This window comes from Geosmithia morbida (assembly GCF_012550715.1).
Source record: "Geosmithia morbida isolate 1262 chromosome Unknown scaffold_10, whole genome shotgun sequence".
In the NCBI taxonomy this organism is placed as follows: domain Eukaryota; kingdom Fungi; phylum Ascomycota; class Sordariomycetes; order Hypocreales; family Bionectriaceae; genus Geosmithia; species Geosmithia morbida.
Window position 1 is genome coordinate 815,985 of NW_023336197.1, and position 24,505 is coordinate 840,489.

A 24,505-nucleotide genomic window follows, 5' to 3' on the forward strand; every position below is an offset into this window, starting at 1 on the left:
TTTGTAACATGGACGGAGGGAGGGGAGGAGGACAGATGCCACCAGTAAAAAAAAAAGGAGGGGGGGATTGGCGCTCGTCTGTTTAATATACTGTTTTTTTAATTCTTTCTGGTTCCCTTCACATTTCAAATGAATAAACAAATATTCAATCTACCCATGACTTCTTCTTTCTCTTTTCCTTTTGGCGGCCGTCTAAAGAGGCCATATATCTAGATAAACATATCTTGCGTTCCCCAAACAACAACAGACCCTGTAATGCATTGCCTAAAAAAAAAAAGAAACGCCCTGACCCATCAGGCCATAATTGCACAAAAAAAAAGAACTCCTGAAAAGAACCAGGAATCACACGGCCGTACTCATCAGGCTCTCTTCTTCCCTCTGAGGGCGGCACTGAACTCGGCCTTGTCCTTCATGGTAAGGCCGACCCGCTTGACCCTACTGAGCCTAGCGAGAGCCTCACCGATACGGTCGAGCACCTTGCGCTCGTTAGCCGAAAGCTCCGGTTCGGCGGCCCGGCTGGTGGCGGAGGAAGATGAGGCCAGGGCCGAGGAAGCGCCATTGTCCAGGGCAGTGGACGAGTTGAGCTGACCCTCTGCAACGCGGACGCGAACGCAAGTAGTAGGGCGGGAGAGAAGGCTCCAGACAAAGCGCAGCCACTGTCCCGGAACAGGGGTGGTGACGTCCGGAGGCGTGTATCGCAGGCTGACGGGGAAGATGTGCACGTCGGGCGGGGTGGTCAGGATCGAGGGGCTAAAGGGCAGGATAGCCCTGCCGTTGGTGGTACCGCACTCGGGAAACACGGCGATGACGCGGCTCGGGTACAGATGGAGGAGGTGCTCGACGGTGACGAGGCGTGCCATGGGCGGGGGCTCAGTGCGGACAGCACCCAGGGCCCTGGAGATGGCGCCCAGCAGGCCGACGTTCTGAACCAGGCGCGTGCCAGGGTACGACACTGTGAAGATGGGGTCGAAGATGGCGGCCAAATACACCGGGTCGATGGGGCTGGTGAAGTTGGCGGCGATGACGGACCCCGGGTGGGGGAAGCGGTCGCGCGGCTGGTCCGCCAAGGTGCCCCGCTTCACCCCATCCAGCTGCAAGTCAACCCACCATATGCCTGGGATGGCCATGAGGCCCCAGAGGGCCACCTTTCGCGCGACGACGGGGAGAGGGAGCCAGTGGAAGAGGAAGAAGTAGCTCACGACGTAGGCGATGAAGAAAGGCAGTCGAAAGAGGAAGAGGAGTGTGTGTGTCACGGCCGAGAAGGCCGTCAGCGGGGTCGTCACCGGGAGGAAGGGCGCGATGCCCGTGCCTAGGATTCTTGTCAGATTGGGTGTCGCATATTGTGGACACATGTCCGAACGTGGTGTGTGGCGTTACCTCGATCGCGAAACTGGCTGTACTTTTCCATGGCGATGATGCTTGTCGGCAGGAGAGGGAGGAAGAGAGAGCTAAAGCTGGCAAGAAGACATGGGTGATATGGCAGGTTTTGACTGATGGTTCCGCGATTTATCTCGTCGCTCGTGAAGAAGAATATGATACCTCGGACGCGGTGTTTCCCCGGTGGGATGCGCTGGTGAGGTTCCAATATTCTGGCTGTATATGTTACATGTACGAGTAGATGGTTTGTCTGCCGACATGACATGTGAAGTAGGACCCCCACGCTTTTGGAAATTCTAGGACCTTAGTCAGCAGATTTTTCATAAAACTCGATTATTGGACTATTCGCACTCACTTTAGGAAAGACAACCCCATAAAAACAATGTTGCTAGGCAACCGTAGCAGCCCCGTAAACAACCGTTTAATGTAGTCAATGGTGCACTCTAACTGATCCAAAGCTCGACCCGGAGGAGGAGCAAACATTGGCTTTATTGCGGCATCGTGACCCTCGACACCAAAGGGACATACGTTCGTACGATAACCTTCCTCCTCAACAACTCCCGATTCTCTCTTGCTTCAACCTATACCTCAACGCCAACGGAGCCTTCACGCTCCTCCGCCCTTCGCGTGCGCGCCTCACTACCCACCGTGTTTATTCTGGATCTCCGAGCGACCCCCCCATCGCCGCATGACGTCTGCGACGCGATATCGGTTTAGAGAGCTTTGAGGGTCCAGGCTCCCAAATACATTGCACACAGACGACAAAACCCAATATGAGCCGCCTCCCGACCAAGTCCACGGCCTCGGGCCTTGCCGAATGCAGCCAGTCCCAGTTCAACTCGCGCCTTCAGCCCCCCAAGGCCAAGGGCACCAAGCGCGAGATCCCCTTGCCGGGTACGTCGACAGACAGCTCTTGTCCTGTGGCCAACAACGCCCGTGCTGACAGTGTTTCCAACATATTTAGCCATTCAGTCCGAGAGCAAGCGCGTACCGCTGTCCCACAGGGCCGGAGAGTATGTAACTAAGCCGTCTGCGGTTGCGCCTCTCCCACGACCCAATGTCCAAGGCCAGTCCTTGCCAAAGGTGTGTATCGATACCACCCTCCCACGGAAGCACTCGAGAGGCCCTTCACACTCACAATAGACCTGTCTCTGTAGCTCAAGAAGCCCGAAATCCAAACTCGCCAGATCCAACCCCCCTCCTCGCCCTCATCAAGCGCCTACGGCAGAAGCACCGGCACTACCTGTCAGACGTCAACGGACCGCCCGCAAACGCGGGCTGGAGTGCGCGCTAGCCATGGCCGATCCAAGAGCCAGGCGCCCGTTAGGCCTCGTACGGCGTACAGCAACTACGAAAAGCCCGCCCCTGCTGAGCGCGAAGAGGCGGTCGTCAAGAATGGTACGAAAGTCCCTCAAGAACAGCAAACATCCAACCCACCGCTGCTGCTACGAATGCAAGCCAGCCTAGCACCAGCAGGACCATCGGCCCTCAGAGAAAGTTCTCTCCCGTCAGCAAATGACACACAGCCGCCCAGCCCAACATCAATACCCCCAGCCACCAAGGAAAGCTCTCTGATGTCGCCAAAAACAAAGTCAAGCTGTGGCACAGAAGAAGGTCAAGTGACTTCTTCAGGCTCCCTATTGTCGCCCCCGATATTTGGGAATGACAGCATTACTTTCTATAGAGGCTATAAGAAATGTGAAGAGCTCTCACCGCTGTCGGGAGGCCCCTAGGAGGGCCCTGAGACGCCGAGTAACAAGCACATGGTTTACATGCTGAACAAGGTTGAACGGAGCATCCGAGATATCCAGTCACCCGCCAAGCCACCCTGCACTATGCCCTATTATCTGAGCAAGTCGTCTAACGTGAAAAACTTTGTAGCATGGGATGTCGATGGCCGAGTCGTTGATATGGAGTCGCAGTTCAAGGAGCTGAAGGACATGGTCAACACGACCCTGATCGAGCGCAAGGGTCACGATAACGCCTTGGAACTCGCTAAGACGAGAGGCATGTATAGTCACTGTAGCTGCTGATTCTGGGGATGAATGTGCTGACCCTCTCTCTAGTATCCGAACTGGAACGAGACCGTGCCAAGCTTGAGGATCGCAATGAGACTCTGAAGATGGCCCTTGACAGTTCGAAACAGGATGAGCGACAGTTGCGACACGAAATCGAGAAGCTCCAATGGGACCACCGGCGAGAAATGGACGATGTCGAGAGGAAACACCGCGATGCTGTCGACGACCTTTCCCGCAAACACGTGGCAATCACCAGCGAGCTGAGCCGCGAACTCGACCGTGTGAAGGAGCAGGAGACAAAGGAACATCACCAGGAACTCAAGAACCTGGAACGACGCCACCAGCAAGAGATTGAAGACGAGAGGCAGAGGAAGGACCGCGAAATCCAGGACATGCGTCTGCGCATGAACAGCGACAACCAAGATCTCGAGATGGCGATGCAGCGAAAAGACCGGGAGATGATAGACCTTCGGTCGCAGATCAATGGCCTGAAGGGCGATCTCGAGCGCGAGAGGACGCTCAAGGGAAGCCTGGAGACCAACATTGCCGAGCTCGCGGCATCCAACACGACGCTGGAAGCCAAGATCAACTCTTTACGGTCGCAGGTAGACTTTCTGGAGTCGGACAGCAAGGCCCAGTCCGACTCATTCTCGAGCATGGAAGCGCGGCTGCAGGATGCGCTGCGGGTAGCCGAGGAGGCCAAGGAGAAGCTCATAAAGGAGGAGACGGAGCGCCGGGTGCTCTTCAACAAGTACCAGGAGCTCAAGGGCAACATCCGCGTCATGTGCAGAGTGCGGCCGGCGCTGGATGATTCTGAAGGGGATAAGGCGCAGATGACGTTCCCCGACGATAAGACGTCTGCCGAGATCGTCATGGCGGGCCCTGAAGAGAGGACCTCGCTGGGTGTGCTGTCGCGCAAGAACTACCCCTTTGAGTTTGACCGCGTCTTCGTGCCGGGCACGCAGAACAATGAGATCTTTGACGAGATCTCACAATTGGTACAGAGCGCACTGGACGGATACAACGTGTGCATCTTCTGCTACGGCCAGACGGGGTCGGGCAAGACGTACACCATGTCTTCGGAGGACGGCATGATCCCGCGCGCAACGCACATGATATACGAGACGATCGGCCAGCTCAAGGAGAAGTCGTGGGAGTACACGATGGAAGGATCGTTTGTCGAGGTCTACAACGAGGAGCTCAACGACCTGCTGGTGGAGGGAAGGAGCAGCAAGAAGCCCGAGATCCGCCACGACGACGCGCGCAAGCAGACGACGCTGGTCAACTGCCGTACCGTACGGCTCGACTCGGCCTCGAGCGTGGAGCGTATGCTCGAAGAAGCGCAGAAGAACCGTTCGGTGGCGGCGACAAAGGCCAACGAGCGCTCGTCGCGGTCTCACAGCATCTTCATCCTCAAGCTGGTGGGGGAGAACCTGGCCACCGGTGAGCGCTGCGAGGGAACGCTCAACCTCGTCGACCTTGCGGGCTCGGAGAGGCTCAAGCACTCGCAGGCCGAGGGAGACCGCATGAAGGAGACGCAGAATATCAACAAGAGTCTTAGCTGCCTTGGCGACGTGATCGAGGCCCTCGGCCGCGGATCCGGGCACGTGCCTTACCGGAATTCCAAGCTCACGCACCTGCTGCAGTATAGCTTGGGGGGGAACAGCAAGACGCTCATGTTTGTCATGGTGTCGCCGTTAGAGGCTCACCTGAAGGAGACGCTGACGAGCCTGCGATTTGCAACAAAGGTTTGTCTCTCCCCTCTCCTTCTCTCCCCTCTCGCACCATCCAAGATATTCCCTTCATATCTCTGATGGATTTCAGATGTACTGACTCTACCATCCAGGTGCACAACACACATATCGGTACAGCCAAGGCGACCAAAAAGATCAAGGGAAGCGATTCGTAACAGGCGAGCTTGTAAATCTTATAATCCATTCTCTTTTACGTGTTCTCAGTGGTTGGCGCCTGTGTTTTCTTATTCCTATCAGTTATATAAGTCCTCTTCTCATAGGGCGTACATTTGTTGGGGGAAAAAGGGGGGAGGGGTTTGCTTGTATATTGCGTTTATTTTCCATCTTTTTATTTTATTTTACAAAATGATGACTATGACATGATGGCCTTGGAAGACCTGTGGTAACGAGAGAAGATGCTGTGCAGCACTCATGGAGCCTTGGTGCTCTCTGTGGAAACTCGGTGTTGACATTGTAGATGTTGCAGATGCTCATGTTGATTGGTGATGGTTCACCCGTAATATGATATTGAATGTGGCGCATTGCATAATAATATGCCGTGGCTTGGTGACCAACTCCCTAACCGCCGAGTGGCTTATCCCAGCTGCACCACAACGCGCCCGCTTTCATCCAGCCTTCCCTCGAACTAGCGAAGCGACGCCGACTTGGTTGGCAGAAACCGAGAGAGCACAAGGACAGATCGTTGCCGCCAGTCGTCCCGTTTCGCAGCCATGCGGGACCTCCCTGGTCTGTCGGACGAAACGTATATTGCTCAGAGCTCATCTGGGGCTAGCTAAAGCAAACAACAACCACCCTCGGCCCGCTCCCTTCCCTCCCCCCACATACGCGTCTCGGGAATGGCCAGGGCCTCATCAGCTGCAGCGTCGTCCGCGACCGGGCTCTCGGGGTCCATCTGGGCCTCGGAGCGCTCCCACACGTATACCCGTGCATCGTCATCGCGAGCGACGACGGACCCTCGATCGCGCTCCGTGCCGCCGCAGTCGCTACTTGACCTACCGCCCCTTCCCACGCAAGCGCCATCGTTGATCGCCTCGGCATCCGCACCGTCCGCCGCCGCGACGGCATCGTCGTTGGCCCCCGCTCGGGCGCTGCACCGTCTGGAGCAGACCTGTCTCCGGTTACGATGGAAGTCGATCGACCTGGACAGCTCGTGGCAGCGCGTGGACCCGGAGGTGGCGCTGTCGCAAGGCTTCGACCCGGATGTGGCAGAGCGCAACTTCAAGCTCGACTTTTACGAATTCTACACCTGGATAGAGCAGGCCATCGTGCTCCTGCAGCGCATCTTCGGCATCGAGATCATGGCCGGCGGGGCCGGCGGGTCCGGCACCCGCGGCCGTAGCACGCATGCGTACCACCACAATGTCCTCACCGCCCTGGGCGACGCGGACAATGCGCTCCACGGCGTCCTCGGAACCGGAGAGGTCTACCAGGCCCTCTGGAAGGCCAAGGAGCTGCGTAACAGGTGGAAGGACGAGGCTGGCGAGGTCACGGCCGAGACCCCGCCCATTCGCATGTACCACCTCCAGTGGATCGTGGGCAGGATCCTGGCTGGTCTGGGGGAGGCCTATGACATGGCTGCCGAGGTGGTGCGGCGGCAGGCGCCGCAGCCCGCGGGGCAGATGGATATCGCGAGCAGCATGGTCGGCGGGCAGAGGCAGGAAGAGCTGGAGGGGTGGGACTGGATGGTTGAAGAGCCGATGGACTGGGAGGCATGACACACTGAATACCCGCCCTCGTGGTCTTTTCTGAAGTATTGGCCTCGATCGAATACGCGCAACCACCTTTGAATATATGTATACACCTGCGCTATGAAACTTGCACATGCAAGTTGCAGTCCAACAACGACCCGCTTTCGCCATGTCAAACTCTACTCCTCCAACTCCGATGCTGTCTATGCCACCGCCTGCACCGACAATGACAATGGCGACGACAACAACCATGTAGATAAAAAAAAAGAGCGGGGAACATATTCATAATGGTGAGCGTGGTACTTGACAGCTGACTTGTCACGCCTCACCTTTTTTGAAAAGGTCACGGTGCTGGATTCAGTCGGAGCCCTCCGTGCGGAGCTCGCGCGTGGCCTGGTCGAAGCTGACATTGATCTCCTTGGAGATATACTTGGGCAGCCTGTTGTCGTCGTCGTTGTCGTTGTTGTTGTTGTTGTTATTGTTCTGCTTGCTCATGTCGCCTTCAAATCCCTCTGTTCTTCGAGGCCGAGAATATCTCTACTGCGCGGGAAGAACCATGGCGATGCGAGCGCAGATGGACAAGTACGATTTGTTTTTCGAACTTGACAGGATTGGAATAGACAGCAAGGAATGAAGATAGTCGTCTGCCGAACAAATCATTGTCCTCGTAGAGAATACATGTGTCTGGCTTGGCATCGACTCGGGGGAGGGGGTAGGATTGGCTGTTGTTCAAGTTCTCGAGAGTCTTTACCAGAAGAAGCATATGCCGTTGAATGGGTGAAGCCGACTGGTCCGGCTAAGGCCGTTGGGGACTTGGCATCCCCGGTGTGCCCGCCAAGCTTAACTATAACCATGGATTTTGGGGTGGATATTCCTTGAATGTATGCTGCAAGTCTTGCAGAGACAAGGAGAGGCCAATGTTCTCAGCTCTGTTCTTCTCTTTATTTCCCTTCTTCGTTTCCGGGCTGTTGTATCGGTCTTTTCCACGTTTTCCCTTGTTGTATAGGACACGTGTGCATTGGCCCTGCGAGGTTATCGGGTCCTTGATCAGCTACAGTGCAACTGTCTAATTGCTTCTTCTTCCTGTGCTGCTTTCTGCAACTTTCCCTGGTTGTATCCCCGAGTTTGTCCCTACCGATCGCTATCGATTGATGGTGGTAGAAGTATTCTGTGAATCATCGTGTCTTTCGGAGTGACTAGGCCATTGGCCGAAAGCTCTCACAAAGGTCACGCATAATGCGATGAACTGATCACATATGCCGTACGGCTCCTAATGTGATCTGGGAGTATGAGTAACTAAGGATATGCATGGCCTCGTGTATGTTACAGAAAAACGGCTCGTACAAGGCGTAAAGTGCACGCACATGCAGTGCTCCATGACACTTCACTCATATCACCTCTACGAGTGCCTCACGCATCTTCGCTTGCGGCTAGCCGCCGTCGGCAGGCGCGTTCGCGTTCCATTCGTTATTTCTGAAAATGCGGGAACGGTAAGTCTCGTTGACCCACGGCTATGCGCATTCGCATTGTCTCAGCCTCACCAGGTCTCACGGAGTCTCACACGCTTCAGACTCTATGGACGATAGTGAAGAGATTAATACATGTGAACTACTAGTAATAGTACTTGTATCCACGTCTACACCGTTTCATACGACCGGCTCGTCAATAGATGTGGTTTGTACGTGCTGTCACGACACGGCAGAAACTACGAGCCGGCTTCGCATTGCCCATTACTTTATTATCATGACGCTTTCTCATTACGGAGTACGGATACAGTCCCTTGAATAACAAGGAGATATACTTCTACTCGTACTATTATTTGTTGAAATCAACAAGTCAGGGTCTCCCCTTTACCAACGCCGACCCACAAGCAGCAGGAGACCATGCTATTACGTAGATGATAGCATAGAATACAATTATGATGGAAGGTAATGAAAGCATTGAAAATCCTTTTATACTTAATTTAGAAGCATCATAGTAACTCGCAAATCAGAGGCCTCAAGTCGACTCGGTAGCGTGGCTTGCATCGAATGCTTGTTTTCGTCGCGTTGCAGCCTCCATCGTATTTTATCACGATCGACCACTCTACCCACCTTTCCCAGGCACACGAGGTCCCTCCAACCCACATAAAGCCGAATAGCCGTTCGTCTAAACGAAGAGGGCGGCCTTTCAGTGGAGGTCAGGAAAGGATCGTCCCCCATTGTCGGCTAATCGGCTATCCGTATGATGGTGACTTTGTGTGGTCTGTCCCGAAAACAAACCTCTTGTTCTCTCTCCCCTTACGGCGTGGCTGCCTCTTGTTACCACGAGAAAAGGGAAATGAGGGGGGGAGGGAAATATGGATAAGATTGCCCTGGATTTATTGACACTTTTTTTCATGTAACAATACTTAGTACTTGTAGGGGGAGGGAGGGTCTCCATGACGTTGTACTAGCCGTTGATTCTGATATGCCTGCTTCGTTCTTTAAACTTGTCTTGGCATCGTCTTTTGGTTTGCTTATATGTTCTTGGCGTCCTCGATATAGGAGTACTCACTTGTGATTCCCGGTACCTTTTTCCTAGGGTTGATTCGTTATATGATTGAGTGAGAGCTTGACAGCAATACACCATGGCCGTCTTGTCTGCTCCTCCTGATTCAGCAGACAAGCCTATCGCCACTCCGGCTGTGCAGCTGAGCAAACCGCAATCCTTCATAACCTCCGTCATCAAGAAGCTGGCCATCTGCCTCGCCATAGTTCTTTGCGCCGTCTGGTACGCCAGCGCACACTTCTACCGCGACCCGGGAAGTGCCTTTTTCGACAGCACCCGTGCATTCGAGTACCGATATTCCGCCCACCGGCTTTCCGAGATACAGCCTCTCATGACCGATGACGATGCGACTTCTCACCAGGGTAACTTCACAAAGGCGGGGGTTGACCCTGCCATCTGCCTGGTATTGACTTCGGTCAAGAGGGAGCGAACGCAGTATCTAGAGGTTTGTGTACTCTCATGCATGCATACCGATGCGATTTAAATGCTGAATGTATCACCAAAAGACGACAGTTGCCAGCATCCTACACGGCCTCTCAGAGGTAGAGAGGGAAAACCTCTACATAAACGTGCTCATCGCCGAGACGGACCCGGCCCGCCACCCGGTCTGGCACCGCGACTGGATCCGCAACGCCGTCGACTCTATGCATTCCTACGACAACGTCACCAGCCAAGAGATCGACTGGCTCACCGGCATGATCGACAGCAAGGACTACCAAGCCAAGGGTGTCTTTGACTACGTCTACGGCCTGCAGAGCTGCTACGAGGCCTCTGACGCGCCGTACATCGCCATGTTCGAGGACGACATCCTCATGGCGGACGGGTGGCTCGTGCGCACGCTGCTGAACCTGCAGAAGCTCCCACCGCCTGCGCCGTCGGCGCCGAGGGGTACCGGCAGCGACCACCCTACCTCCTCCTGGCTGTTTATGCGCCTGTTCAACCAGGAGCGATCGACGGGGTGGGAGAAGCGGTACATTGGCGGCAACAACGAGCACTTGATCGGCCTCGGGCTTGGCATCGCCATCCTCTCTGCCTGGCAGATGGCGAGGTCCCAGTCTCGCAGTGTGCGGGCGCAGATCGATCCCATAACCGTGGGGATATTCGCTTTCATCTTCGTTCCGTCCATGGTTGTCCTATTCTTCCAGTGCGGAAAGGCGTCGCTGCTGCCTCCCTCTCCGGGGGTAGCTGCCGAGCCCTTTGGGTGCTGCTCGCAGGCCCTCGTGTTTCCACGGGAGCAGATCCCCTCGCTCGCTCGATACCTCAGCAGCTGGGGCCGCGGGCAGATCGATCTCCTGCTCAGGCACCGGGCCCTCTCCAGCAAGCTCGACACATACTCCATGTACCCTGTCATGGCGCAGCATCTAGGTCTCGACTCTGCGAGGATGACAGACGAGGCTGAGGCCCAAGCCATCTGGAGTATGGCGTTTGAGGACCTCGACCCTCAGATGCTTGCCTTGACGCACGGTGCCATGGTGGACAAGTATGAGGAAGCATACATGTATGGGTTTTAGGCTGTGTGTTTCATGACGGCACTCGGTGTTCTTATTCTTCTATTTGTTGGAGTAATGGCTTACACTGAGTTTTTCTTCTGGCTTTCATATACCTATGGGGACGTCGGGTTGTTAGTCCCCTTCATGGTGTTGGTGACCATCATTAGTGTCTAGATGATGCAGATCGTATTAGAAGAGCTGTAGAAACTCAACCTGGCCGCACTGAACTTACGTCCCTGAATCCATTATATATTATTCTTTGCCGCCATAAAGCTGTCTCTGTCTCTTCACCGGTGAAGAGAGCAGACACAACGTGATAACCGCCGTCACATCGACATTGCGTCGGACACTGCAGGGTAGGTTACTCTGCGGCGGCAGAGGCTCATTCAGAGTCTTGGCCCACACCATGCATCATCATTTTTCCTCCTAACCATCATTTCCAAAACCGTCAATACGCAAGATGGGACCGTCAAATAGAGTCGCAAGTCCCGAGAGGGTGGCATCGATCATGCTCTCATGGCACTCACTGGAGCTAGTCTCATGTACCAAGCTGCAGACCCTGTGGGCAGGCTACGGATACATCTGCGCCGTCACAGCACGAGCCTCGACAGACGCCGCAGCCCAGAAGCTTGACAGTCTGTGCAGGCTCCAATCAGCTGGGACTACTGGGACGACATATCGCCTGATACTCAAGCTCATCTCGCCTCCGCGAGATGGAAGAGCTGACGAGGGTCACCTGCGCAAGATGCTGAGCTACGAGGTCGAACAGTACTTCTACGACCAGGTGGTGCCTCGGCTGAGTGCTGACCAGGTCGGGGTGGCACAGCGTCTCGCCTCGACGCGCGATAGGCAAACAGATGAACTGGCTGGCCTGACTGCCACGCTGATGACGGATCTGAGGCCCGAATATCCCGTTGCGGGGGAGAAGCGCGCCGTCCTGCAGCCAGTCCAGGTAACGGCCGCCCTGGAGTGGCTGGCCAGATTTCACGGAGCATCGTGGGCCTGGCTTCCCGACGGTGATCTGGACAAGTACGTCCTGCCACCGCTGGAGGAGGCTTCGCGGGAAGACAGGGGATCCAAGACCTGGTTGAACGGGGGGTACACCTACCTGGCCACGCGACGGTCAGAGTACCAGTCGCTGGTTGACGACGAAGACTCGGAGTGGTGCGAAGCCCTTTGCACACCGGTGAGAGGGTCGTCGGTTGCCGAGATGGCTGCTGAGCTCCTCAAGCCCCAGGGCAGGGATATTGAGTCGTACATCCACGGCGATGTCAAGTCGGAGAATCTATTTACCACTCAAGACGGCACCCGCGTGGCCTTTTTCGACTTTCAGTATGTTGGGCTGGGCCTGGGAGTCTGCGACCTTGCAAAGCTCTTTACGTGCTCCGTACCGCTAAATATGCTGGTCGGAGACGATGATGACGAGGATGAATTGCCCGAGGAGCTCGGAATGCGTGCGGGGGAAAAGCGTCTCCTAGAGAAGTACAGACATACTCTGCTGGCCAGCGACGGGGCCAAATCGATCAAGTACACATGGGAAGACTTCAAGCACCACTGGGAGACGGCACTCGTTGATTGGTGCCGGTTTCAGGCGTCCTGGGGATTTTGGGGAAATACAGAGTGGCTTGAGGCACGGGTGAGATTCATCATCCGCGATGCAGAGTGGAAGGACTGGCTGGTTAGGGAGTTGAGCTCATAATGCTGGTTAACACGGAAAATGTAATATACTTGATTGTGTCCTGGAGGAGACTCATTCTCGCCCTCCCCTCCCCCCCCCTGGTTCCTCGTCCTCATCCTGCCTACCCATTGTTTCTTCCTTGACATCATTTCCTGTCTCCATCTGGTATTCGACCTCTATGTCGAAAACCGTATTACTATGAAAACGAGAGGCTGTACATAATAACACCTACGCTGTTTGGCTTACAAGAACCCGCCCCGACCACGAACAAACCCAGCCCCTTCTATGATTTTCTGCCATCCCATGCCCGTACCTTCATGATGCCAGAATGGCGACTGAAAGTTTGAAGGCAATCGAAGACTGCCGTGAGTCCGACCGCGTGCTGTAAGATGCGGAGACCTCTTCAACAACTACGGTATATATGGACTTGGAGGTCTAGAGTCACATCCTCTACATCGACAACTGATATATTTACACTGCAACCACTCTATCATACTTTGACGTCCGTGTTCCTTCGCAAGTTCATTTCCGCCAAGTCTGATTTAACGCCGGTGTCGCCATTGTCGTATATGCGATAAAGAACCTTCCAGACGAGAATCACGACTGCGGCGGCGATGGTGCACGCGGCAGCAACAATGAATCCATGGGTATATCTCGGAGCATCTGTCACACCGATGTTAACTCAACGACCTTGGTTGGGTAAAGGCGAGTTTACAGTACACATACCACTGTCTTCAAACAGCTGGCTCCCAGGGAAGTTTGCCAGCTGCAAGCTGACGACATATGCAGCAAGGGCCACGGGTCGTTTATGGTCCTCCATCTTGGCCGTGAGCCAGGCACCACTGATGGCCTGGCCGGAGCCCATACCCATCTGTGTCCAGACAACGCCACCTATGTGCCCAGTGTAAGCTGACCGGACCCCTTGAATCTCCAGCTTGAGACTTACCATAGATTACTTTGTTCCCTGCACTGTCAGGTGTGAGAGCCAACCATAGAAGTCCGATAGCACCCCAGAGGTATGCGACTGCAATGTGAAGACCACGTTCGCCAAACCTGTCACTGCTAAAGGCCACCGAGATGGACCATATGAGAGCGCAAACGCTACCGACCGAGTTGAGCCCGTTGGCCTGCAGACCATTGAAACCCAGAGACTTGATGATGGATGGCGCATATGTGTTGACGGGCGTGATCATAACCATGGACAATAGTGCAGCAACGAGGTGACCGTACAGTCGCCAGTCGGCAAAGGTCTCGACTATGTGCCTGGGCAGAACGGGCTTGCCATACTGAAGAGCCTTTGTTGGATCATTGCGCATGACGCGCGTCACAAGTATGGATCCTTCCCTCGGCGTAAACAGAGGGAATGATGCTCCCATAACCTTCTTGGGCTGGACCGCACTGTGAGGGAGGTAAAGGTATGCCACGATGCCGAGGAAGCAAGTCAAGACACCCTCTGGTCACCGTGTCAGCCATGGCCTACACATCGGGGGATCAGGCGGAAAAAACGTACCGACGAGGAAGAGCCACTGCCATCCGGCGAGACCTCCGCGCCCCCTGAGGGATAGGAGCCCTATGGATAGCGGGCCTCCGAGTGCACCGGCGACGTTGTTAGAGGCCCAAAAGATGGCATATCTCAACCCAAGCTCTTGGTTCGTATAGTACTTCGAAATGTACAGGGCGAAACCAGGGATATAACCCCCCTCGAGCGCACCTATGAAGAAGCGGGCAGCGCAGAGCCCAGCCCCGTTCTTCAGCCATACCTGGCACCATACGACAGTGCCCCAGAGGAACATGGTGATGGGGAGGAAGCGCTCAGGACCCATGTATCTGCTAATCAGGTTGAAAGGCAGCTCTGTCACGATGAACCCGACGGTGAATAGGGTCTGCGAGAGGTTGATCTGCGCATTGTCCACGTGTATATCATCACGGAGCGTGTCCGTCAGGGCATTACCAATGTTGGTACGGTCAAACTGGAGGAAGCAGAAGCAAAGTACGATGAACGGGAGAATGCACAGGTCGACCTTGAGCCGTGCCTTCTTGACCTCTGTCTCTTCAAAATGTAGCTCGGGATCGTAACCGGGGATCACAACTACCTCTTCTGTCATGGTTCCGATAGGATACTGAATAAGAGTTGGTTCTCGCTTTTCGGTCATGGTGGTGGTGCTGGTGGACTTGAACTCCGCTCTACGATGTATGTCGGCGGTCTCGTCTTTTTATTCTCCCATGCCTTAGACATGATGAGCGATACCACCCGAGGGGCCAACTGAGATCAATACTGGAGAAATGCGTCAGAGATAGTCGGTATTTCGTGATAGCAGCTTTTGGTGGTTTAAAGACTATACTCCCCGATGCGTTCCGTCGGTCCGCTGTCATGCCGCCGGCATGCCGTCGGTTGCAGCCGCCGGTATGCCGGCGGAACCGATGGTGTAATCTACCTCGACGCCCGTTGACGACAATCAATAAGACAACTTTTCACACCAATATCTAGAACTTCTCGCAAAGAAGACTGGCTCTTTTATTTTTTATTTCTGTTTATAAATATCCTGTATGATAGACGACGGTGCCGACGTCTAGTATACGGTGATAATTGACAAAATCCCCAACCCCATAAGCACCCAACATGGAGCAAAATACACTCAAGAGACGCGGAATTGGCCTGACGGGCGTCGACAAAGAGAAATCGTTTGGAGGATACACGCTCCTCTGTCCACTCACCAGCTCTAGAGCGCACCTTATCGACATCGATGGCAACGAGGTTCATACATGGAAGCTCCCCGGACGGATCGGACGACATGCGCGCATCTTGCCGAGCGGTAACTTGGCCGTCAACACCCTCCGGCCGGGACCATACCCATTTGCCTTCTTCCATAAGTACGGAGGAGGTGTTATGAGCGAGCTCGACCCAGAGGGCAATATTTTACGGCAATTTACAGACCCCATGGGCCACCACGACCAATACCACTTTGGCGACGGGCGGATAATATACGCCAGCCTCGAAGCGCTCTCGCCCGAGGACTCGAAGGGGGTCCTTGGCGGAGTTCCCGGGACCGAGGCAGCGGGAGGGGTCACATATGCCGACACGATCAACGAGGTCGACGGCGAGGGTAACGTCGTATGGCAGTGGAAGGTGTCCGAGCGTCTTCCGCGGGATGAGTTTCCCCTCCAGCCGCACTACACGAGAGAACACTACCCGCTTATCAACTCTGTCTACCCTATGCGTGATGGGAAACATGTGCTGGCGTCCATGCGGTCCGTCTCGGCCGTTGTCATAATCGAGAAGGAGACGGGCGATATTGTGTGGAAGCTCAAGTCGGATGTGCTCGCGCAGCAGCACAACGCCACCGAGCTGGAGAGCGGGAACATCCTGATCTTTGACAACGGTGCCTTCCGCGAGGGGGAGTCGATCACCTATTCGCGCGCCATCGAGGTTGATCGCTCCACGAGCCAGATTGTCTGGGAGTACCGCGACAAGTCGCAGATGCACAACTTCTTCACGCCGTTCATGGGGAGTGCGCAGCGCCTGGACAATGGGAATACCCTGCTGTGCGAGAGCGCGTTTGGCCGTGTTTTTGAGGTTACCAGTGCCGGGTACGTGTGCTGGGAGTACGTCAACCCACACTTTGCGGCCTATCCAGACTGGGAAACGGCTGGGATCTTCCCGGGGGAGTCTAATGCACTCTTTCGGGCGTACAGGTATTCTGTAGATGACATTCCGTGGCTGAAAAAAAAGCTGCAGGGATGAGATGAGAGGGATCACGAAGGAGCCCTCTGTGCGCGTTGTTCGAGACTCGAGAAGGGGACTGAGTTGGACCATACAGTATAAGATATCCCAGGGGTCATCATTATATACAGAGAATTATAAGCCGAGTAGAAGGGCAATTGCCTATATCAGTTCCATTGCGGCCACGCGGTTTGTGACTCGCCATCGAACAAGTCAGACCCGATAAACTCGGGGTAGAGGAATGTGAAGTCGAGGAACGAGGCTTCTGCAGCTTCTGATGATGGAGCCGCTTCGACGTCGCTGTACTCCCGGGTGGCCCTGCCCTCGTCTCTACGTTGAAATGCGTGTCGTGTCATGTTAAACTGGGCCTCGACAATGTCACTCAGCATATGTGCTGCGTGGCAAGGAAGGCCGATGGACCGCAGCCAGTATATCAGCTCGCTGATAGTCTGAGCCAGGGAGCTGACATCCAGGGTGGACGTGCCGAGCTGCGCTTCATATGTCTTAACCAACTGGCAGATTGTAAGTGCCGAAAAGGCAAGCATATGATAGATGTGATCAGTCAAGTGGCGGGTTCGCTCATCAGTCGTGTGTATGGCGAGGTCAATGATGGCCTTGGCGTCGTGGATCATGGCTTGGAGCAAGCTGTTATTCATCGACGCCCCAGGTGCTCTGAGCGTCTGTCGTAGGACGAGGTGACGAGAAAAATGGTAGCCCATCTGGAGGAACTGGGCGCGTGGTTGGCCTTGTGGTACCCATATCAGCAGATCTGCGTGCGACGGGACGCTTACGAACCAAAACTCACAGAACAACACGGCCCATTCCTGCTTCCAGCTCTCCAGGGACGCATTCACGTCTTGCGTGGTCGTCTCCTGCACGGAGTAGTGCTGGTACGTGACCCAGTACAGACGGATCTCGGCAGCCATTCTCTCTTCAAAGTTGCCGACATTGCTATTCTCGACGAGCCATGCGCACCGGTCCACGTCTTTCTCGGTCAGCGAGGCTCGCCGTCGGGTCCCGACACAGTACCTGTGGAGTGTGTCAGAAGTACGATCCACCAGAACTTTGAGAGACGCCATTCATACTGGAGGTGCGCGAGACATAGGTGGTTCCAGATACACCATGCATCCACATGGCTCGGGCCAGACTCGCCTTGCAAGACGCTCGAGAACACAGGGCTCGCCAGTCCTTGCTTTACGGCATACGTCGTTAGGAGCCAGCTGTCGATGCTCAGGGGTGTCTGACCGATCGTTGTTGACCACAGGCTCAGGATGAGCGCTGCTTGAAAGTACTCTATCTCCTTCGGTATGTCGAGAAGTGACGCGGCGAGGAGCTTCTTCGTCTCACGAAAGAGCCCCGGGGCTAGCTGGTCAGCCAGCTCGCGGTGCGTGTGACGGACAGCGATGAGGAAGATGCTCGCCAGGAGCAGTGGCGACCTCCTCACGCGTGCGACAAGATGCTCGACCGGCCCATCTTGCTCGAATCTCACCCAGCGGCCGTAATGCACACGGAACCTATGTGATGCGGATAATGTCAATGTAGGTAGGTACTGACCGAGTGGTGGATGGTCTCTCGCGCATGTTCCTTACAGATGCATGAGCGACTGGGCGGTCGCAACTGACACAGCTCCCGAGGCAATGACATCTGGCGAAGGACCAGAGTACTCGGAGTTGGTGGAATGCACACCGGCGTTGGCCGCGGCATCACGGATGAACAGGACGGGCACAGGTTCGGAGGTGGCTGCTGCGGGGGCATTGCCGGATGAGGCCGATGAACTCATCTCCTTCCGTCTACGGGAAGAATTGCCAAGGGGACTATTGTCACCGGCGCCACCGATACTACCATTGACGATAGCATCGTCGAGCTTGGCATCGAGCCTCGATTCCAGACCGGCGACTAGAGACTCTAGTTTCTGAAGCCTATATCAGAAGGGACAGGAACGAGTAAAGAAGGGCCTGGCGGTTAGGATCGATGTGGGCTTGAGCTTATGCATAGGGTGGGTGGCCCACGGAACCTTTGTTTCAACGCATCGGATTCGTCCGGGGTCCGGACAATTCCTCTCTCTCCTGCATCGGTAGCGCCCGACCGCGCGCCGGTGGGAGGAGGGCTGGAAGGAGAGGGTGCGAGGGAGCATTGCTTTGAGAAGGTCTGGCAGCGGAGACACGGGCCGTTGACACCATCAAGTGGATGGCATCGCGCCTTGTACCGCCGGCATAGACTGCATGCCTTGGGGGCCCTGCCAAGAGTCGTTCTGGTTGGAGGCATGGCGGCGGTTCCACGGTTCCCGTGCCTGATTCTCGTATAGTATTATGCTGTTACTCGTATACGGGGTTCGTATCTCCCCAATGATGTTATAACGGCAGCAAAGAACTTAAAGGTCGATAAGGTCATTTTGCCAAGAGTCACGTGGACCCTAGCCAGAGAGACAGAGAGGGGGAGGAGAAGATGCAGTTCAATGCGTTATCGCTCTTGTTTGAACCCCTGTCCGGATACGAGTATCCGATGTATTATCTCAAGAAAAGCAAAAAGGTAGAAACTACACGTATCTCAACCACCAATGCGCTTACTTGCATATAGAATATCTTGATATCAGTCAGAACTACTGCCGTACGCGTAGGTTGGAGACAAACGTACCATGCACATGTACCGCATCCCCGGGTGCGCTGTGGGTTATTTTTACCCAGCCTACATGCACTCATGCTAACTCGATCTCCGATGCTCAACGATTCCTCGCTACACTCTGGCCGTGCTTCCATTGTGTAGAGCAAATAAACAGCTCAGTTCGTTGCTTATGACGGACATGGAGTAGGCATGCAATATCATCACTCTTCGATACCCATCCCACCGCGCCCCGGTTAGATCGCTAAAGTTGACATCGGCGAAAGGGCACGATGCGCATGCACAGACACCGGTTTGACGTGCCGTCAAAGTTGCAACGATGGCGATGTAACAAACGGTATCCCGAACCATCACAGTTGAGGGGGTCCGGATGTCAGTTGCGAACTAGGCAGGTGCCGATCGTTTGCTACTCGTATTGTCGCGTTGCGGGGTTGCCAAGTTCTACTGGGCCCCTGCTCATACGAAGTAGTGACCCCCAGCCGTTGAGACGTACAGCCGTCAAGACCTGCAGTCGTACTCGGTTCGTGACTCGTGTAGAGCCCCCCTGGCCATGAGGAGGAGCGCCCACCGGCCAAGGGATTGTTGATTGGCTGTCCGAGATACGGTCCTTCTCCGGTGCGGCACGAACGAAAGAGAGTAATACCGTTTGCCTAGGGACAAGCCAGGGAGCAAGCCCCCACGAGTAGTCGGATTGACAACCGTAGGAACTGGAGTGTTAGCAACTCGTAGCCTGTTTCTCGCTGGCTTTCCTGTTTGGTGGAGGCCATGTGCCTGCAAGCTAATGATACGGCTGGAACTATGCTTGTTTCTTTATAGTACGGACCCGCAAGCTGTCAACTTGAAGTTTCGCGTCTGTTTACATGGTTTCTAGACTCTCGATGGACCAACCAGAAGAGCTCTCTGCGTGCTGGGAGAAGCTTGAAATCCTACTATGTATTACGGGATAATGGGCGCTATGCCAAAGTCCTTTGACCGCATAAATTCCACGGCATCCATTGAGGACTCCACACGTTCAAATCCCGCGCCCCCCCCCCCAACTCTTCCTAATATACCAGCTGATGAGCCATTACAATGAGCGTGCATTATCTCCACCCCAGTCAAGTCCCGGTCGATCGACAATGCTACTGGCTCAATTGGGAGGATCTTCCGCCTCCGTACGAGTAATATTCCAACCCCGAGGCCGAGGAGGGTCCTCCGTGGCCCAAGCTTCGCGCGTGTCGATTTTCTGTCCGCTGAAATGGATTCCCACCAAACCGAAATCACAAGTCCTGGCCTCATGCCCGAGAGGCAAGCTTATCATGGAAGCTGGAAGGAGACATCCCCGGGTTCAGGGACTTTCGGGAACCGCTAACGCAATCAAGGTGCTACAGAACCCCTTTGGGCACCATCGATTCGACATGGCTTCACCTTTCCTGCCGCGTCCCGAAATGGGCAGGTCAAGGGTGCATGCCGAACCCCAGCGACACGATGGAGCCGGTCATGTCGTAGCTTCGCCCGTGCTCATGCGCATCCCCAAGAGCAGGACCACTAATAGTATATTAAGCGCCGGCAGTCCTCCCCTCTCAACCAACCTCGACCGCTCCATTCCTCACTCCTCCTCTATCCTCCAGTCCTCCTCTTCCTTTGCACCTCCGGCCTCTCTCTCATCGCAAACGACGAGCCGCACACAATGCGCTTCTCTACCATTTTCCTCGCGGCTCTGCCATTGGTGGCTGCCTCCCCGGTCGCCAAGCGCGCTCCCCTGCACATCCGTGACGATGAGAACGCCATCCCCGGAAAGTACATTGTCAAGATGAAGAGCGGTGCTCGCATCGCCAGCGCCGGTGGCATGGAGGCCGCTATTGACGGCATCGCTGCCGATCCCGACCAGCTTTTCGAGAAGTTCGGTGGCTTTGCCGCTTCGATCACCGACGATGAGATCGAGTCTCTGCGCGACAACCCCGACGTAAGAAGATCCAAGCTCCGGACTTTCTATTCCGTTCGCGTGCCCGGCATGTGCTGACATCTTCCTTTCTTTCTACCGACAGGTCGAGTACATCGAACAGGACAGCATTGCCCGCATCTACGCTACCCAGACCGGCGCCCCCTGGGGTCTTGCCCGCCTGTCCAGCAAGTCGACCGGCAGCACGACTTACACATACGACGACGCCGCTGGAGAGGGCACCTGCGTCTACATTGTCGACACTGGCATCGACACCACCCACGCTGTATGTGATGCTCGAAAATGACGCGTGCTGCTTCTCTCTTTTTTTTTTTTTTTTTTTTTTTTTTTTTGGACCGGGGGGGTTCTTCACTTGTATGATGTATCACTAACACCGTTGAACAGGAATTTCAAGGCCGCGCCACTTTTGTCGCCACCTACGTCGACGGAATTACGATTGACGACCATGGTCACGGTGTATGTCAAATCCCCGGTACCAGAGTACCAGACTGAGACATGCATTAACCTCATCATCACCGACAGACCCACTGCGCTGGTACCGTCGGTTCCAAGACCTACGGTGTCTCCAAGAAGGCGTCGCTGTACGGCATCAAGATCTTTGACAAGGGCGGTTACGGGACCAAGTAAGTTCTTCTCATACTATTTGGGAATCATGAGAGTCAATGGCTGACAAGGACCAATGCAAGGTCTCTGATGATCACGGGTATGGAACGTGTCATACAGGATGCTCCCAGCCGCAGCTGCCCCAACGGTGTCGCCGTCAGCATGTCTTTCGGCGATACCTTCTCGCAGGCTGTCAATGATGCTGCCGCTGCCCTCAACGATGCTGGATACTTCGCCGTCGTCGCCGCCGGTAACGGAGACTATTTTGGTAACCCCGAGGATGGTAAGTAGTACATATCTAGGAGTCACACGTCGGCACTCATGCAAACATGGAGATGCGCTGACATGACTTGGTTTTAGCTTCTGGCTCTTCCCCTGCCTCTGAGCCATCCATCTGCACTGTCGGCGCTACCGACAAGAACGACCGCACCGCCTCTTTCAGCAACTACGGCAAGCTCGTCGACATTTACGCTGCCGGTGTCGACGTCAAGTCCACCTGGCCCGGCGGCAGGACCAACACCCTCTCCGGAACCTCCATGGCCACTCCCCACATTGCCGGTCTTGGTGCATACTTCATGTCCCTCGGCCGCCCTGCGTCTGGCATGTGCGACTACCTCAAGTCTATTGCTCTCAAGGGTGTCATCAGCGGTGTTCCCTCCGGCACGGCTAATGTCCTTGCCCAGAACGGCAAGGCCTAGTCTGGTGCCGTGGATATCTACACGTGGCTAATATAACATGTTGTGTTGTGCCACAGGCAGGGGCACACGAGCAAGGATTGAAGGTGGAGATATTCAGCTATCCAGGCCTAACCTTAGATGCGAGGTGGGCACCCCTGGCCTGGCTATATTACGCGATCTATGGCCTTGGGGTAGCAACACCGCCTCCTTGCTAGGCTATGAGGCTACTCGCGATATAATAATATATGGAATCAGATTACTCCCGTTAGTGACCGAGTACGCCGTGCGCCATGTGACCGTTGGACGATGAGGTCTCTGAACAACAAAATCAACCATGGAATCCGCGACCAACAACACCTGTCATCATTAACCTACGAAGCGTACAACGGTCTAGTGGTTCGAGGAGCTGAAGCGAGACGCGACGAAAATGCAAGTATCAATTCATTTCGCCTTTCGCTTCTCAGGTCTTCTTGACGGCTTCTGTGTGCCATTGAGTAATACTATCTCAACGATAACCTCCACTGATACTAGCGCGAAGTCCTTGGGACACGATGGACATCATCTTATTCCGTCCAAGCGTCAATTTCACCAGACGTTTCACGAGGCGTGAACGATCTTGCTGGACATGGGACACGGGAGTTGAGGACCTCTGGATGCCATACACCCCCCAGATCCATGACTGAGGAACACCGACGATGGGCTCTTGTGAGGCGACAACCGACGCTTTGCATGATATCAGATCATAGCCACTTGTCCTAGCCAGACAACGCGTCGAATGGAATCGCCATCCTGTTCTTCGGCTGAGCATACATTATCTGCATGAGGATTCTAGACAAACAGCACAGAGTCCAGGTTGAGGCAAAAGTCCTACCGACAACATCGGCGAATTTTGGACCCGGCATCAAGCAAGCAGGCAGTGGGATATCTCGGCAGATTCGCTTCTCTGTACAACCTTGATGGCCAAGCCCCCCTGGCTCTCGCTTCGGCTTTGACGCTTCCCCTACACAGCGAAACGACCTCGGTAGTTGATCTACCGAGTCTAATTCTTGTCATATGAGACATCCAGAGAGCTTCTCTTTCGAGAATCGAATGGGAGTACCGGTGTCTGACTCGCTACATGAAGCTCAGCTCCCATCCCGTCTTCCTATAGTCGGTGCTTGCGGGGTTTTATTGGGAGTTGGGCGTGGGGTGCAACCTAGTTAGTCCTTCATATGATCCGATAATCAGCGTGGTCGAGCCCCCATCATCGATCGAGGCGAGTCCGAGATGCCAGGCCATGTTCTGGCGCTGCGTCGGCTGAATGTTGCTCCTCTATGGTATGGAATTGTCTCCTGTGGGCAGACGAAGACGACTCTTTCCATCGTATCCTTTCTCTGGGACCTCTATACTCCCATACCTTCAATACCGATACCCGAAGCCGCAGCTTGGACTGGTTCTCCGCGATCATCCATGGGCCTCCACGGGTCAGGGGCTTATCTTCGGCGGGTGACCAGGTTTCTCGACCAGATGTATGGCGGCTGCGCCACAGGTGCTGGGAGATCGGAGCGCGAAAGGGCCCTCTTTCGCAACCTACCCGTGTGCCCTTGGCCTCCCTTCGGTTCTATAGAGGCTGATGAACTGGAGCTGCATGTGCAGCTGCACATCAGCTGCGATAGCCCCCAGTGTGCGTATATTCGATGGACTTGGGTCTTGGGCAATGTGTCCGTACCGGTGGAGGCTCTGCTGATGCAGGACAGGTCTTCCCTCTTCGAGAGCGAGCCACAGGCGGATGCAACTTACAGTTCCAAATCTCGTTTACGAGCTGGATCACGTAGACTCGGAGAGGGCGACTGGTGACATATTTAGATAGTCTGCTGCAGAGACGGAGCCCACCGGAAAATAGATTCACCAAACACCCTTGGGTTGATGCTCTAGCAGACTTAGGTAAGGACGAAGACGATAAGGTGGATTCCAGCTTGGATGACGACTGCCCTTGTTCATCTGCCCAGGTGATGGGAAGCGATCGTCATTTGGTCAATGTCAAGACATCGATAGGTCTTTACTTTCCATGGTTCCTTCCAGTCTTTACCGCTCTAACACATACTGCACCAAACCTGTGGGCAAATCACGTGGGTGGCAAATGCACACACACATAGATCATAGCTTAATTGCTCTCGCATAGTGATAATCTGACATCGTTACATGTACAACAGGTTGCGAGCCCAGCTGTTTCGCTACAACACGACAGGTTACTACAACACCACAACAGCATCCACCACTGTTGACTGCCTGCAAAGGTAGTAAGCCAATACAACAACAACGAAGCTCTGCCCATCATCTGCAAATGTAGAACATGGTGAGATCCGTGCTAAGAGAGAGGTCACGACTTCATGGGGGACCGCAAAGATGCCTGCTGAGTTTGCCACGATT

The 24,505-nt window shown here is 54.8% G+C and overlaps 12 protein-coding genes across 12 annotated transcripts; 8 read left to right on the plus strand and 4 right to left on the minus strand.

Annotated features, from left to right (window-relative positions):
• Positions 1–359: 359 nt before the first annotated feature.
• Positions 360–1,408, minus strand: GMORB2_1731 (1-acyl-sn-glycerol-3-phosphate acyltransferase; the record flags this gene model as incomplete). Its single annotated transcript, XM_035463712.1, has 2 exons — positions 360–1,309; positions 1,378–1,408. The coding sequence occupies 2 exons, from the start codon at positions 1,406–1,408 to the stop codon at positions 360–362; spliced, it is 981 nt and encodes a 326-aa protein (XP_035320543.1).
• Positions 1,409–2,150: 742 nt separating this feature from the next.
• GMORB2_1732 (kinesin family member C1) lies at positions 2,151–5,304 on the plus strand (the record flags this gene model as incomplete). Its single annotated transcript, XM_035463713.1, has 8 exons — positions 2,151–2,271; positions 2,342–2,460; positions 2,535–2,775; positions 2,975–2,991; positions 3,111–3,399; positions 3,444–4,690; positions 4,814–5,143; positions 5,242–5,304. 8 exons carry the CDS (start codon positions 2,151–2,153, stop codon positions 5,302–5,304), a joined length of 2,427 nt encoding a protein of 808 aa, XP_035320544.1.
• A 681-nt stretch (positions 5,305–5,985) lies between these two features.
• GMORB2_1733 (uncharacterized protein) lies at positions 5,986–6,864 on the plus strand (the record flags this gene model as incomplete). Its single annotated transcript, XM_035463714.1, has 1 exon — positions 5,986–6,864. The coding sequence occupies one exon, from the start codon at positions 5,986–5,988 to the stop codon at positions 6,862–6,864; it is 879 nt and encodes a 292-aa protein (XP_035320545.1).
• A 330-nt stretch (positions 6,865–7,194) lies between these two features.
• GMORB2_1734 (uncharacterized protein) lies at positions 7,195–7,691 on the minus strand (the record flags this gene model as incomplete). The annotated part of the gene is made up of 2 exons (XM_035463715.1): positions 7,195–7,337; positions 7,589–7,691. 2 exons carry the CDS (start codon positions 7,689–7,691, stop codon positions 7,195–7,197), a joined length of 246 nt encoding a protein of 81 aa, XP_035320546.1.
• Positions 7,692–9,445: 1,754 nt separating this feature from the next.
• GMORB2_1735 (uncharacterized protein) lies at positions 9,446–10,877 on the plus strand (the record flags this gene model as incomplete). The annotated part of the gene is made up of 2 exons (XM_035463716.1): positions 9,446–9,811; positions 9,873–10,877. The coding sequence occupies 2 exons, from the start codon at positions 9,446–9,448 to the stop codon at positions 10,875–10,877; spliced, it is 1,371 nt and encodes a 456-aa protein (XP_035320547.1).
• Positions 10,878–11,364: 487 nt separating this feature from the next.
• Positions 11,365–12,555, plus strand: GMORB2_1736 (Pfam:DUF227; the record flags this gene model as incomplete). Its single annotated transcript, XM_035463717.1, has 1 exon — positions 11,365–12,555. One exon carries the CDS (start codon positions 11,365–11,367, stop codon positions 12,553–12,555), a length of 1,191 nt encoding a protein of 396 aa, XP_035320548.1.
• A 475-nt stretch (positions 12,556–13,030) lies between these two features.
• GMORB2_1737 (Major Facilitator Superfamily) lies at positions 13,031–14,687 on the minus strand (the record flags this gene model as incomplete). Its single annotated transcript, XM_035463718.1, has 4 exons — positions 13,031–13,197; positions 13,261–13,425; positions 13,481–13,987; positions 14,045–14,687. Coding segments are annotated over 4 exons (1,482 nt in total), but the record flags the coding sequence as incomplete, so codon positions are not given.
• Positions 14,688–15,154: 467 nt separating this feature from the next.
• Positions 15,155–16,206, plus strand: GMORB2_1738 (Arylsulfotransferase (ASST); the record flags this gene model as incomplete). Its single annotated transcript, XM_035463719.1, has 2 exons — positions 15,155–16,122; positions 16,170–16,206. The coding sequence occupies 2 exons, from the start codon at positions 15,155–15,157 to the stop codon at positions 16,204–16,206; spliced, it is 1,005 nt and encodes a 334-aa protein (XP_035320550.1).
• A 216-nt stretch (positions 16,207–16,422) lies between these two features.
• On the minus strand, positions 16,423–18,520 carry GMORB2_1739 (GAL4; the record flags this gene model as incomplete). Its single annotated transcript, XM_035463720.1, has 4 exons — positions 16,423–17,284; positions 17,341–17,769; positions 17,845–18,174; positions 18,420–18,520. The coding sequence occupies 4 exons, from the start codon at positions 18,518–18,520 to the stop codon at positions 16,423–16,425; spliced, it is 1,722 nt and encodes a 573-aa protein (XP_035320551.1).
• Positions 18,521–20,543: 2,023 nt separating this feature from the next.
• GMORB2_1740 (Secreted subtilisin-like serine protease with keratinolytic that contributes to pathogenicity) lies at positions 20,544–22,117 on the plus strand (the record flags this gene model as incomplete). Its single annotated transcript, XM_035463721.1, has 6 exons — positions 20,544–20,819; positions 20,902–21,081; positions 21,201–21,272; positions 21,339–21,439; positions 21,503–21,702; positions 21,780–22,117. The coding sequence occupies 6 exons, from the start codon at positions 20,544–20,546 to the stop codon at positions 22,115–22,117; spliced, it is 1,167 nt and encodes a 388-aa protein (XP_035320552.1).
• A 654-nt stretch (positions 22,118–22,771) lies between these two features.
• GMORB2_1741 (uncharacterized protein) lies at positions 22,772–23,396 on the plus strand (the record flags this gene model as incomplete). The annotated part of the gene is given in 4 exon segments (XM_035463722.1): positions 22,772–22,848; positions 22,937–23,117; positions 23,163–23,234; positions 23,247–23,396. The coding sequence occupies 4 exon segments, from the start codon at positions 22,772–22,774 to the stop codon at positions 23,394–23,396; spliced, it is 480 nt and encodes a 159-aa protein (XP_035320553.1).
• A 13-nt stretch (positions 23,397–23,409) lies between these two features.
• Positions 23,410–23,932, plus strand: GMORB2_1742 (uncharacterized protein; the record flags this gene model as incomplete). The annotated part of the gene is made up of 2 exons (XM_035463723.1): positions 23,410–23,458; positions 23,703–23,932. The coding sequence occupies 2 exons, from the start codon at positions 23,410–23,412 to the stop codon at positions 23,930–23,932; spliced, it is 279 nt and encodes a 92-aa protein (XP_035320554.1).
• Positions 23,933–24,505: the final 573 nt, after the last annotated feature.